General features: G+C 40.1%; 1 protein-coding gene across 1 annotated transcript; it reads right to left on the reverse strand.

Annotated features, from left to right (window-relative positions):
• Nucleotides 1-365: 365 nt before the first annotated feature.
• CETN3 (centrin 3) lies at nt 366-12,771 on the reverse strand. The gene is made up of 5 exons (XM_051642569.1): nt 12,662-12,771; nt 9,679-9,814; nt 7,777-7,891; nt 4,967-5,158; nt 366-811 (listed from the first exon to the last, which is right to left on the reverse strand). The coding sequence occupies exons 1-5, from the start codon at nt 12,676-12,678 to the stop codon at nt 768-770; spliced, it is 504 nt and encodes a 167-aa protein (XP_051498529.1). The 5' UTR covers nt 12,679-12,771; the 3' UTR covers nt 366-767.
• Nucleotides 12,772-15,560: the final 2,789 nt, after the last annotated feature.

Raw genomic sequence — 15,560 nt, forward strand, 5'->3', positions numbered from 1 at the left:
CTGTGATGCTTTTCTTCTAACTAGATGCTGCAGGAAGGGCATCTACTCATCACCAACAGTTGTCACTGTCTTCACACCCTCCAGAGCTGTAGATACTGAAGAGAGAGCTGCTGGATGACATCTGGATTATTTGAGCATGTTTCATACAGTTTATCATTGTGGATAGCTGCATGCCCTCTGCTGTCACACAGGCTAATACAGAGTTAACAAACTGTATCTTTGAGGATGCAAATGGTGCTAATTTAATGTTGATATTCATCTAGAACAGAGGAAGTACAAACCTATAAAAGAAAGAAGGTATTTTTCCTGAAAGATTTTACATTACAGTCCAGTTCAGATTAAACTACAAAAATAAGACTTTCAAGTAGCAATAGTAAAGAATATTTTATTAAAATGGAAGTTTGTCAAACCTTATGTATCAAAACTAAGGCCACAGCTAATGCTAACACAGTCAACCTCAAAAGGTTCTTATGATATAATTTAGAAATCCTATACAAAGCTATTTTACAAATGAGTACTCAAACATCCTGAAATGCAGCATTACTTACTTGTCCTAAAATGCTATAGCAATTATTCTAGTGATAATATTTAATGATAGAAAGTACTGAGCTACCAGTGCATAAAACCTGTCTTTAGTTTGGTCCTGTGAAGAAAATATTTTTCTGCATCACTCCAGCTACAAAAATGAATGGAAGTACAAAACATTGCAATGGAAGCTGCCAGTGATTCTTCCCTTTTGCGCAGAGTCAATTTCATTTCTTCTGATGCTAAATATCTCCAGTCATAATAGCAATAAACTCATCTTGATTGACTACAGGAAAATAGGAAAAAGACAAAATCGTTAGACAAACAGCAAACATTTGTAAACCATAAAAGAGAGTATATCTGTGCTCTACTTTTTAATTAAAGACCTTCCAGTTAGTATTCTTTGTCTGAACCATTACTAATGATCTTTTTGCTTCTAGAACAGAGATCTTGCACTCTTTTTTTTTCATGAAAAAGGAAGTCGGAATGCAAGATTGATTGTGTAGAATATTTAAGCCATAACCTAGCTCACCTAAACAAGATTTTATTTCTAATTACATAAGTAAAAATATTCTAAAAGTAAAACAAGGTAGAAAAAGGCACTGAGAAAAGTATGAAAAAATTGATTCAGATATTTATGTCCAACACTCCCCACCCAAACCATCGCATTACTCCTCTCTCAAACCTGTAACACCTGCTGAGTACAAAATGAATTCTAAGATCATTTTATTAATGATTCCATAAAGCAGGCAGAATTAAAATGGACTTTTGACAAGCTTCTCCCCATCTGAACTTTCTTCATTCTTCAGCTATAATTAACAGAAATTTTACACAAATGTACTTGAAGAAATTAAGTCATAATAATAAACTAATTAGCAGTCATTAATTATTTTGCTGCACTTATACCTGAGCTATTGACCTTGCTCATATGTTAAAACAGAGCCACTGTAAAAGTTAACCAATGAACACGTTCACTCTGCAACTAATTACTGTAGTGGGGAATGATAAGAATAAGTAAGTGGTATGGAAAAGACCAGACATTCTCTCAGACAACTATCAGTCACAGACAACATACCCAAGCTATTTCTAAACAAATTGAACTACAAGGTATGAGCTACATTTACAGCTAGAAGAAAATTAAATCCAATTGTGTTGAAGAATAAAGAAATAAACCTGCCCTACTGTGATACATCTAAAAAATATTAAACAAGTAGAATTAGCTCCAAAATATCAGTCCATCATACAGATACATCATGTTCTACTACACATAAACCCTCTATTGCCTGTATGAGTCTAAAAACCATTTCCACAGCTTTATCACAGTAACAGCACAATAACAGCACAAACATCCTTTCTAAAATACTCGTGTTTAAAATGTCTTTGTTAAACATGATGCAAATTGGAAATACAATATTAAATTGCAAAAAAAAAAAAGTATAATATTCAAATACACTGCAAAGAGAGGCATAGTTACAATTCCCAGTAACCAGTTCATTCCAGTTAATCCTCCTCAGACTAGAGGAGGATAGATCCTCAGATAAGCACAATAAAATTACAAGCAATCATATCGTCTTTCCCAGGGTCAGATTTCCCTCAATTCCATGACACAAATGATCATAAAAGAATGAACTAATAACACAGCTAATATGAAGAAAATGTTGACTTGGCCTCTGGAGATTTAAAGGAGCACATTATTTCAGTGGAAGTTGGTTCTTTTCCCAAGTGTGTGCCAAAATCTGTGACTAAAGACTGGATCAGGTTTCCTACAGAAGCATCCACACTAGATGACAAAAACTGCAGGAACTGACAGCATGGAGCTCCTAAAAATTCTCATACCCTGAGAGAGAAGCAATTCTCAAGGCCAGAAATAAGAAAATAAGACTATTTACCTTTCTAAGGCAGACAGAAATATGTCGAAAATACTTTTTTCTTCTACAGAAACTTAAGTGCAGTGTACCAGTACAGATAACTGGTCTTGATGGAAACACAGACCTTATTTCACTAGGAGCAAAACAATCTCTCAATTTTAAGAAGGATGTTAAGTCACAAGTATCACTTAAAAATGCTACCACCTAATAGTTCCTCACTATTTTTCTTGCCAAGAAAAGGAGAATTAGATGACAGCAAGATTTTACTACATGACCCAGTTGTTTAAAAGTTAAATGGAACAGTGATTCACAGGATTATTTGCTTTTTCAAAATGAATATTGAAAAGCTAGAAACAGCACTGGTTTTCTTTCAAGAACAGAAAACACACAGAACCTTAGGGATAAACAGCACCACATACAAACATTGTGTTGTAAACCTTCCATATCCAGTATCATGCTTGACTGCTCTAAAAAAAGAATGAACTGATGAATGAATAAGAGGAAACTGAGAGCTAAGAGCCACCCACTCTTAGCTGATCAGTTTGAATTTAAAAATGTAGCACTGACCCAAAATATGACTCAGCAACCCTCCTGAAAGGAGCTAATGGTCTGCATTCAATTTGTAGCGACCAAATAGGCTGTGACAGAAAACCATCCATGATTCTGACACCTCAGTTGGCAACTCCAGCAAAGCAACTCAGAACAAAGTGCCCTTGCAGGTGACTTCCACTCTCATCTCTACAGCTGCACACTCAAAACAGAATAAAAAAAGTAAAATTCATAATAAGAAAAAAGTAAATCCAGCAAGGAAGTGTCCTTACAACTCTTCCTGTTACAGAAAAACAAGCTCAAAATTAAACTATCTACCTAGACTAGCCACCAACCTAATAGACTGAGAAAAAGGCACCATTCTTTGTCTGTCATACAGCTACTGAAAAGGAAGCAAATAGGCATCCTATCATTTACTGCAATTCACTGCTGCAATCCTGTGCCACTGTGCCTGAAAACACGATTTGCAGCTTTCTCAATACTGACCTGCTACAATTATCCCTAAGAAACTGAAAAACACACAGCTCCAGGAAAATCTGAACAAGCAGTGGGACAACTCAGGGACATAAGGAGAAAGAAACATAACAGACATCTAAGTGAACAGCTTTATCCTGGCTTAGCTCCCTTAAACATCTTACCAACGGGATCAGGTTCTGCTGGTACAAGAAATGAGTGGGAAAACTCATCTGGGAGTGTGAAGGAACATAAGAATTATGCAATATGGATTTATTAAGGAACCACAACCTCAGATCATGAAAAGACATCAGAAAACAACAGCTCCAAAAGGAAAGAAATCACACCCTTTTCTCAACACTAACTTTAGTAGTAACAGTGTCAACATTAACACTCTCCTGACAGTTGAATCACTGACCTTTCACTATCTTTGTCTCCAGACACAGTATTTCCACTACTACAACAGCAGAAAAAGTTTGCGTTTCCACACCATTGACCATGCTCAAAATGCCCTGCTCTTCCTCTTGAAAGAAAAGGGCTTTCTTCAGGACTTAAGCACTTGTACTCCCAAGTGAGGAATAACATCTACCTCAAATACCATAGAGGGGCGGAGTGTCTGTCACAAGGCTGACAACACCACATTCTTTTTTTCCACTACTGGTGAGAGTTTGGAGTACAACAGGTGCTGTGGTTCACAAGCAGAAATACTACTGTAGATGGAAAAGCTGATGAACTGCTAGTGAAATCTCAGACACGAGTCACTATCCTGAAAGAAAAACCCTGAAGTAGGTTTCAATGACTGTGAAAAATGCAGGTTTTATATATCAGGGTCCATATAAATGGACCCTGAAATTCAGGTATCAAGGTTTCTGGTGTAAACATACGGGTGCTTTTGTTAATGAAAAAACCCCAACTTCAGTGCTCATGAAGATTTAATAAACAGAGTATGAAACTGAATTTGTCAATTCGTTCTCTAACTAGCTAATAAATCCTTTTGCAGCCCCTGTGGACCTTGCCAGTTGACTGCAGACATTTTTCACGCTATGTTCCTCAGAACTCCTAAGTTCAGAAGTACCTTACAGACCCATCCAAGCTGATCCTGCATAGACTTACCAGGGTACATCCAAGATGACTTCATAGCTTAATACTCCATATCTGACTAACATGTTGCAATCTGTACAATGACACATTATCACTTTAATAAATATTGACTAGACAACTAAAAGTGTTTCTCTTTGAACTTTAATCCCTTTACCGATTTATAAGAAAACAAAGACGTAATGTTGGCACATGAATCTCCCACATACCAGTTCAACTACTCTCACCCTGAACTACGCTTTCACTGATTTTTAAGAGACATTGGCTGAATAAGAGGTAGTGGTGGCAAATCAAGATGTGTTTCCAGGACTAGTAGCTGTCAACAATTTCCATTATGTGCAAGCTAAATTAAGTTTGAGCTGTAAGTTATTTACAAGGCACCCAAACTGGACACTTTCACACCAAGACCACATCTAAAAAGGGGAAAAAAAACAAAGAACAGATTATATGGAGTTTTGTTTGCTCACACATACTTTCTCCATCTCCATCTTTATCAAATTCTTCAATCATAGCCCGTAGTTCCTCATCAGACATATTTTCACCTAGTTCTCTAGCAACCCGACGCAGATTTCTCAGACTTATTTTACCAGAGTCGTCATCATCAAACAATTTGAACGCCTTGAGTATTTCTTCTTGTGGGTCTCTGTCCAATATCCAGTCTGTCACTATAAGAAGGACACAAGTTACACTAAACAATTCTGAAGAGTAAAGTTGGAATAACCTTAGTAGACTAAGACAACATGAAGAACACAAACTTCCGATTTCACACATTTTTTCATTTTTATATACTTCACTTCAATGTGCATATTTGGCTGTTACCTGACCTCTCCTTCTTACCTCTTTTCCCAAGCTGAGTTTCTCTTTGGGACAAACCTGCTGCAATGGAAAGCTCCATGGTAATTCAGACAGAGTCATGTCTTCAACACACTTTTCAATGGGAACTAAAAGTATTCACATGCCTTTCTTCTTCCAAAACTACCTTTCAGAAAAAACATCAGCTCTAACAGATGAAGACATGAATTTTTTTTTGTTTTGACCAAGATGGAATTTTGACTTGGACAGAACACTGAAACACTAAGCAATGAGAAATATTCACATGGAACCTCTCTTTTACATACAAAACCACACTAACAAAAAAATAAAAAAAAACCCCTAAGCCCAGGGGTCATGGAAAGGACACTGCTAGGCATTGAAAGATCTTAATTCTGAAATGATTCATTAGGCTTTATTATTCCTTTTATCACAACAATTAGTCAATTTCTGCAACAGAAAAGGCAAACTTGCCATATAAAATATTTTTCTAGTAATTATTTCAGATATTCCAGGAACCAGCCATAAAGATCTTCACATCTTTGTACCTTCTAATCTTGTATTGCAGGTTTTGCTATTTATGACTTTCATCAAGTCATTAAAAGCACATCAATCCTGTTTGTGCACAGAGAAGCACTTAGCATCTGCTGCTGTCTGCAAATGGAATGCCTGCTCTGGCTTAGCAAACTTGACAGGAAAAAATTTAGATTGAAGCTCACGTGTAAGCTCACTACAGCAATGAAGTTTATATGCCTACATAAATCCTGCAGATTTATGCTAGATTTAAATATTTTCATTTAAAACAACTACGCTGCATGACAGTATTACATCATTTGGAAAAGTTCTGCCTTTTGTGGAAAAAGAGAACTGCAATACGAGCTGAAGAATAATGAGAACAGTAGGTCTCTAAATACTAAAGGTAACATAATTGTGCCAAACAAGACAAAATGTCATTGTATCTTTATAGATTTCAGATCGCCATCACAACACTCAAAACCATAAATAACATTAAATGAGTAAAAATTATGTCTCAAGAACTGCTCTGCTATATTCAGTAGTTCTTCACAATTAAAGCTTCTATAACCTATTTTCTCTAACTCCCTCATCCTCCTGCTAGAAGTGGTATCTTGTTTAATTCCATGTCAAGGTCATATTGTCTCACAGCAGCACTCAAATCTGATCCAGGTTTTGGGACAGGTCTGATTACCTTCAGAGTATACATTGTGCTTGTTAAAGAATTTTCCTAGCTTCTCACAGCATTTACTGACTGCCCATATTGACAGCCAGGACAGAACCACTGAACACTGACAGGACTAAAAATCAGAAATTGCTAAAGAATTACACTGTAATTACAGTATATTCAATTATAAAATATTACAGCATAATTATGCAAATATATTGTTATTGCTATTCAATAAATACTCTCACTTTATTTATTTTCTTAAAATTAAATCAGGACTGATCATATAGATTTCCCCACAGGCTTTATTTTTTTATTCTTTCCTGACTTATAATTTGCCTTATCCTGGAATACAACTATAGAATTATTATCTGTCATTAACCAGACTTTGTCCAATCGTAATGTGTTAAATCAGTAAAATCTGCCACTTTTCAATCAATAACTGTTTTGCCACATTAAGTAAACTGTTATTTGTAGCCAAGAGCAAATACATGTATACTGTACTGGTTTGTTTTGTTGCTGGTTTTTGTGGGATATTTTTGGTTGGTTTTTTCATGAACTGGAGTAATGAAACAGAGATATAAAGTTATACATGCAGAAATCCTGCACAGTTTTGTTGTGGTTTTTTTTTAATAAAAATTGTATGCAAAAGTATAAAAAATGCGTTACAATAAAAACATCTCCAAAGAAACCTAATCTTTAAAAGTTGTGTGCAGATTACTACATACTCAAAGTATGTTGAACTGCACAACACACAACCTTCAGATGAAAGAAACAGCCTAATGAAATTTCACTGTTTTTATCAACAGCTGAAAATCCTTCAAGTACAATATTCAGCATCTGCTTCTACTTCTCTTATCTTTGATATATATAAAGTCTGCATTCAGTTTACAGTTTGTCTGTGGATACACCTTCTCCCATGAAATTCAAGGCCAAATACCCTTTACACAGCAGGAAGGAGAATTGTACAAAATCCTTAAACAACACATGAATGTCTGTATTTTAAGTTAGCACTTATTCCTTAAAGTTTGAAAAAAACTATGACTGTGTATACTCAATTTCCTTTCATACTGCAGCAATCATTTATCTGTACACATCAAAGTGAGTGTTCAGAATACAAAGATTTGTTTTTTCTCCACTATTAACTTTTATTAAGAAACATATGAAATTAAGTCTACGATTTTTATTTCTTAATAGTACTAGGCAACTGAAAAAGTACATGAACTACTGCTTCTAAACTGTAGCCACTATCATACACTAAATTTCTCTAAAGGTGCACAATCAAAAACATACCAACTTCATTAAAATCTTCAAAGGTGATCTTGCCCGTTGCTTCTCGATCATAATCTTTAAGTATTTTCAGTACATCAGCTTTTTTCACATCAAAACCCAAGGCTCTCATTGCCACCTTTTGGAATAAAATGGAAGTGCAACCATATATGAAGATTAAAACACAGTATTTAACGGATTTCTTTTTATTTTCAGTAATTACCTTCTTGTTCAAGAGAGAAGGTGGACATTAGTGGCTTAGCATCAATAATAAATGAAATCAATAAAAGCTAAAATACCTTGGATATCAAAATCACCTAAAATTACTACTAGCAAATGGAACATCAAGTTACAGTGAAAAAAATAGCCTTTGAATTTTCAGGTATTTTACAAACCAGACTAAACGCTTCTTAGGACAGGGAGATTGATTTTTCCTCACTTCTAAAAACATTTTAAATACTGAACCTTTTTCAAAGATAAAACATAAAATCATTATTCCCATTATTCTTTTTAAGGATTCATACTAAGCGTGTATACGTTCTCAGGTTTACAAATCCTCTTAGAAGGGCCTTCACTGTTTTTCCAGTGAACAACATAAACCAACCCATTTTTTATGTTTCCACTGGGCTAAGAGTGCAAGTTTAGTTTCCTATTTCAGTTAGCAATTTCTCAGCACACACTACCTTGACTTCCTCCAAGCTGATGAACATACATGTAAATAGAAGTCAAAAACCACAATCCTATTGGATGTAGCCATCCAAAAACCTGCTATATGCTGATTGTAAGGAGAAGGAGATAGATCTTTTCTTTATAGATTTGTGTTCTTCCATTGTATTATCTTCAGGGCCACAATATCTAATGACACAGCTAAAAAAACAGCTTTGCAAAAAATCATGACAGATGGGAATTCAAAGCAATACCATAAGCATATTAACAGTCCTGAACCTGTTGCCCTAGCCCTATCCTACTGACTGTGGTTTCCAGCAAAGATAAAATACCTAAACTCTGAAATAAACAGAATGGAACTGCTTTGCCTAAGACCTTCCTGTAACAGCAATTAAGGTAAAACTAAGACATTTTTTTCCTCCTCCTTTGATCTTCTTGGTAGAGCTAGAACATGGAGTAAGCAGGTTGGATTAGACGTTCCTTCCCAAAAGGATCTCGCCCAATATGTGACGGAAACACCAGCCTCTCCAAAGCTACTTTTTTATTCTTGATGCAGCTTAATTAGAATAAAAAAATAATTAAAGATTTTTTTTAAAGATACCTTCATGAACATCATTACTACTTCCAGGGACTGCCAAATGGGAAGATCAACTGTGAAAGACAGCCATGCTAACCTCTATCTGCCAAAAGCTATCAACAGGTGAACCTTCATTGTGAATAGAAACTAGGGAGCCTCCTGTAAGCATTGTAAACAGCATACCTCCCTCCTACAAACCAGACCTCCCTCCCACAATCCATAGGCTCCCTGATGGAAAATTTAAGTGGGTAAACTCTGGCTTCTAGTCAGCAGCTTTAAAAGTTTGGTTTGTATCTCTTGCCTAAGCATCTGAAAACTGTGGATCTTCACAATACCAAGCTTTAGATTACACAGACTTTTAAAAAGAACCCAACAGCTTTTCAAGAGCTTTTCCCACCTAGTCACCTGTCCAAGCTAAACCCTGGGGAGCATTTGGACAAGTATTATGAAGGATGCTGCAGCAATCCACTTTACTGTGTCAAGTACTTTATGTGAAAAGAAAAGTTCATTCTTACACCCATCCAATATTTCTTCCCCACCCTCCCAAATATCCTCAGTCCTTTAGTCACGCAAGTGATCCTAAACATGGACCATTTTTTAAAGACACGGCCAACATCTTAAAAACTCACTAAGAAACATATATTATCTGCCATAAAATTGCTTAAATTAAAAAACCTTTTTACCTTTAGTTCATGGTAATTTATTGCTCTATCTTTGTCTGTATCAAACAACTCAAAGGCATCTTTAATTTCTTGCTTCTGCTCCTCAGTCAGTTCTCTTCTTCTCTTCTTTTTAGTTTTGTCTACGGAAAGCTCATTCCTATATGAGAAGAATGAAATTAAGTGTCACTGACTTCTACCGGGAAGATACCACTGCAGATAACATTTTCCACCTGTAAGAAACTCACCATCCTTATCCAATCTTTTCCCAGCTTGTCCTTCCAGGTTAAAATGACACTTGAAATAGACAATTCCCTTGTGAAAGCTGACTGATACCTCCACTCTCCCACACAAACTAAAATCAGCACAGGTGTTTTCATCCACAAATAGCAACAAAAGGAGAACAGAAAAACTACCAGTTATTAAAAAAAAAAAAATAAAATGTTGAGGTTACAAACTAGATTAGCAGTTGAAATTATTCAACTCCTGAAACCGCTTCATTTCTAAACTGTAGATTAGAAGAAGGAGTTCCGAGATAGACAGGCCACTGGAGGCTTAACCAGGCCAGACAACTGGTTCTCAGCCTACTGAAGTGCGCGTTAGGTGCCAGAAATAGGCTTTGTTGCCAGAAGCAGTTCTTAGATAAATAACATTTAGGGATTTATTATTTTTTTTTTAATCCTTTAGGATACACACACTGTTCTAAAGAGTTTTCACTCAGGTTTTGCAATATACAGAAGAGACTAGCCCCTCAAATCAGCAAATCTGGCTCAAAGACAGCCTGCTTTTTGTTGGCTGGTCTAGAAATAAGATTTTCATGTAACAGACAGAAAATGCATGATTCATATATTGGGAACAACAACTGAAAAAAAAAAAAAAAACAAAAAAAAATTAAAAGGATGGCACTGATAAGATGCTTTGGACCAAGCTAGTAAAGCGTGAATTTTGCTGTAATTGTGCTTTATTCACATGAATGAGATTGACTGCTGTATCCACAGTAATTGCTTGGAAAATGTCCACCTCAGAGCAAGAGCTCTTAAAGAAAGAAAAATAAAATAGTACATTTGAGGTAACAGGTGATACCAACTAAGGCTGTTTCAGTGCTCCAGGCACACTCTTGGAAGAAGTGGGCATGTGCAAAGCTCAGCAGCACTCTGTGCTGAGCATGGCTAATTGCAATGGTAAATCCCTTCCATTCTGCCATGAAAAAGCCACACCAGCTGTACTGTGTTCAGCCTTGGACACCCTAGTAAGAGATGCAAAGGACACAGGTAAGGTTTAAGCCAGACTACTGTGCTTGGTGGCTGCAGCATCTGGTGCACGGGGGACTGAGGGAGCTGTTTGTTCAGAAACAGAGTGGGGAAAGGCTAAGGAGAGATCTAAGTACTGTCCTTCACCATCTGTAGCTTTATTCTATAGAAGACAGCAACAGGTTTCCCTCAGAGGAGCACAGTGCAAGGGCAAGAGACAACAGCTACAAAACCCAAGAAAAGAAATGGCAGCTGGATTTAAGGGGAAACATTTTTCCCAGTGTGAGTAGTTATGTGCTGAATCCGCTGCACCAGGAGGCTCAGGATTCTCCATCGCCCCAAATTTCTGGAACCCAGCTGGAAAAGGTGCTCAGCAACCTCATTCTGTTTTGAGTGGGACCTGCTCTGAGCTGCAAGTTGGACTAGATGACTTTCAGAAGGCTAACCTAACATTACATAATTTAGGTTCTGCACTCACGGAAAGGCTTCTTACATTCATCTGTTTATTTGCACCAGAGAGAAAACTGCATAATCTAAAACTCATAAAAATCACTGATGAGAGAACAGAGTAGTGTTTTTCAAGGATATTTATTTCCCATATCTCCTGCAACGTGCTCCTTTTTCTTCTCCTTTGATAAGGATTCACTAATTTTAACCAATACCAAAGATAAACACACAGCTGAGATTTAGCTTTCAACAACCCCTGAAGTTATACCAGTAAAAAAATCGAAATATAGCCAGGCAAAGTGCAAGCTGGACCTGCTTCAGACAGCAACATCCTCAAAGTGTGAGAAGTCCTTAGCAGACCAATTGGGACAGCATGATTTCAACATAGGCTTTGGATTACTACAGCTTTTGGAAGGACTAAAATAACTCTGAGCTGGCTACGTAATTATGACTGGCAAAGCAGCTCAGATCCAGAGAGCACACATTTTGTGAGCTGTGGTGATGAAATCCATTTAGAAGCCTGAAAGCAGATTAACACAGAACTGTTCTGGAAGAAGGATCTAGCTACTCAAGTGTTTACTTAGTAATTAGCACAAAAGAATTTTTTTCAAAAAACACAGCAATACTTAAATGCAAGGAGTTTAGTGCCATTTGTTCTGCAACCACTTTTACTACAGTAAGAGCAAAGTTCTCAGACCTAGCAATCAAGGATCATATATGCCATGTAAGCATATTAATTATGCATGAAGACAAGAATTTGGCACGTAGGGAATTCATCAGCCTGGCCTCTTTATAAACAAAAACAGCTACCGAATGTGAACCAAAACCAAAACACAACAGCCCAACTTAACGCCTATTAAAAGGCTTTTTGAAGGTGCATTGCTCCAGACGATCCAGCAGGGAACCTCTCAAAGCCTGACGCGACTGGCCCTACCTTCCCTCGGTGGACAGACGCCTGACCCCTTAGCCGCCCACCTCTAAGGGGATCAGACACGACCAGCTGGAGCTTGCGGCAGACCTTCACCGGCGCCTATCAGCGCCCAGGCCCCACCTCTCACCCCGCTTCCCAACAGCATCTCCCCGGGACGTTACCGCGGCCGGCGCCCACCTGAGGGGCACAGCCGAGGCTCTGAGGGGACACCCAGGCCCTGAGGGGCACAGCCAAGGGCCCTGAGGGGACACACAGGCCCTGAGGGGCACAGCCAGGGGCCCTGAGGGGCACAGCCAGGGGCGGCACCCCCCCAAGCAGACCCACCCCCGCCCCCAGGGCCCGAAGGGGGTGAGGAGGACACCGCCCGGCTCCTACCGACCTCAGCACCAGGCTCATGCTGCCGGGCCGCGGCAGCCCGGGCCGCTCCGGACCCAGCGCCTGCCCCTCCGCGCGGCCCCGCCGCTCTCCCTTCGCCTTGGCAACGCGCCCCGGCGCCTGCGCCCGCCAACCCGCCACCGCCTCGTCCCGGCGCCGCCTTCTGATTGGACAACGGCGAAGATCTTCCCGCCCCCGAGCTCGGAGCGCTCTCTTATTTGCTGAAGAGCTGCCACTCAAGTCCTCGCGGAGGCGGGGGCGGGGCTTGCTGGGGTGTGGGGGCGGGGGGAGTGAAGCGCCGTTACCCAGAATGCTGCGCGGTGCGGGCGGTGGCGGGTCGGGGATGGCGGGAGGTGGTTGTGCCGGTGGTTGTTGTGCCTGGTGTTGTTGGTGTTGGTTTGGTTGTTGTGCCGGTTGTTGTGCTCTCGCACGGCTGGCCGGCCCCCGAGAGCGCCTCGGGGCGGTTGTGCCGCTTCTGCTTGCCCGGCTGTGGCAGAAGGGTCCCTGGGACGGCGCCGTCTCCCGTCGGAGAGGCCTGGGGGGTGGTTTGCGGGAGGGGCCTGCGTGAGGCGCCTTTCCCGCCGTCGGGAATCGGGGAGCGGGGCCGTGCAGCAGCTGGCGGCACGCCGGGGTGTTGGCAGTGCTTTGGAGAAGTGGGGTTTTCTTTGTCTGCCAGCTGGGGGTTTGATGCTTGCTGTGCACCTTCGGGACAGGGCCTGGGAGCTGTGTATAGGAGCTCGGAAACCTGAGGGGAGGTGTGATTTATCAGCGTCTTCTTGCGGTATGTACGGACATGCAGACACGGTAGCTTTGCAGCTAAAATTATTGGCAGGTTTGACCCTCAAATCTGTGTGGTGAGATCTTCAATGAGAGGTTTTTCATATCACTCCTTTCTGTTTGCATATGACTGCAAGGAGATGCCTTCATTTGAGCAGTTGTAGGTTTGGTTTCAAATTGATTCCTTCCCAAGTTTGAAGCAAGAGAGTTGGGTACAGGTCAGCAACACGGGTCCTGCTGGTGCTGGCTTATTGACCAGACTGTGTGGGCTGGCCTGGAACTGGAGTCATCACTGCATTTGTCTGGCAGTCACTGGGCTGCTGACAGGTCCGGTTACAGTCACCATCTCTGCACTCCCTGGGGAGGCTGCTGTCTCTCCTTATGCAAATGACACGTCAGCCCCCATCACAACGTTTTACTCAGATTCCTTGATGAAAGTATTTTATATTAGTGGCACAACGGCTTGTGCTGGGTGCCTCTGAAGAGGGACCCCAAAGAAGGAAATTCCTGGGCATTACACCATTACAATCTTAAGTCCCCCATCCCTCATGCAATAATTTGGACCACCAGTAATGTCCCTAAAGCAGGTTGCATCACCTGGTCTGCAGGAAGCCAGTCTACACACAGAGTAGAGATGCTTGCTTTAATAACCCAGTTCTGCACAGAAAAGGGAGCGGGGTGGTATTCCACAAAGCTGGCTCAGTTTCCCTGAAATACAAGTGCTACTTCTATATCCAAAAACGTGAGAAAGAACTGTATCTCTAGCATGATTTTGTCAGTGGCACACACGATTGGTCAACTAATCCCTGGCTTCCATTTAAAGTGACAATGCTCAAGGAGTTTAATCACACATGCTCAAAGAGTAAGGAAGGGGCTTGTTAGCAGAGGTCCCTCTAGCCTGTGGGTGGGTATTTTAGTATGCTAATGCCTCGTTAATACAATAATGGTATGCTAATACAGTGATTCCAATTACTCAGTGTTTTTCCCCCCAGCACTCAAGGCTATACTCAAGCTGCGGGCAGTGCTCCTTTCCATCTCTTTCATCTATCCTGCAGGTGTCTTACAGGCCTGTCTCAAGGCTGGGCTGTTGACTATTCAGACCTGTTTTTCCCTAATTGGAATCTGTTTTTGTCTAATTCTTACTGTTTCACTGCTATGTAAGCTTTATGATTATTCTGTGTATTGCTTTTGTTCACTTTTATATGATTTTTTTCCCCAAAAATTTTACTTATTTCAATTAATGAAAGACATCAGTAATGTTGAGGTCTGAGGTCTTCCTGCTGTTTTGTTAGTTTTATTTGCTGTTGTGGAGAACAGTCTGTCTTCTCCCCTCAGCAGTTGCTAAGTGGTCCTGTTATACAATAGCATGTCCTCTTAGGTCTGTTTCAGCTAATTCTATAGTTTGCTGTTCAGCTTGTCATAATATGCATGTTACAGTTCTTGTGCCACAATCTACAGGCTTTGCCAATCTAGCTATTATTAGTGTTTAAGCTGCTAGCTCATCTCTACAACTCTGCCTATTTTACAGTTGACCTTGTTTTCCAGGTTGCCCTCCCTCAGTGACGAGCCCTGTCCTTGCAGGTAGACTCATTCCTGATATGGAATGACCCTCTTGGTCATGCTTCCTGGAATTGGAGATCCGTGTTCAGGTTTCTGTTTCTAAACTTAGCAGATGAACTAGAAAATTGCCTCCTGTAATGAGCCACAAACCCGATGGTCATGATGGAAGTCTCATGGCTCTTTCCTTATTGGAAGAATTTCATTGAGGGGAATCAAGGGGTTGTGCGTGGCATTCGCCTCTTGCAGAGGAGCAGTCATACATATTTTAGAGTGAAAAACTGGGAGAATGCCCCTCACCATGCCCACAGGTTTAGACAGACACCAATTCTTAAAATTCTCTAATTAAACGGTTTATTAAAGGGATTTGCCACAATTTAAAGGAAGGAGGTTCAAGAAAGATACCTTACTAGTCAAGGGAAATATCAATAATTAAGCACACTTAACACTAAATACAATGTATACACCTGAATCATTATATAAAGCTAAAGGCAGAGGGGGAGGAGGAGGAGCCCCACGCAATTTTCCCCTTGTGGGAGTTGCAGTGTGCATGCAATCTTGATGAGACT

Source organism: Apus apus, chromosome Z (assembly GCF_020740795.1).
Source record: "Apus apus isolate bApuApu2 chromosome Z, bApuApu2.pri.cur, whole genome shotgun sequence".
Taxonomy (NCBI): Eukaryota; Metazoa; Chordata; class Aves; order Apodiformes; family Apodidae; genus Apus; species Apus apus.

Excerpts from the sequence above, each read along its gene's own strand:
- CETN3 (XM_051642569.1), bottom strand. Across the intron at positions 7,892-9,678 it reads TAAATTACCATGAACTAAAG|GTGGCAATGAGAGCCTTGGG; the intron begins GTAAAAAGGTTT and ends TTATTCCAAAAG. Across the intron at positions 5,159-7,776 it reads TGAAGATTTTAATGAAGTTG|TGACAGACTGGATATTGGAC; the intron begins GTATGTTTTTGA and ends TCCTTCTTATAG.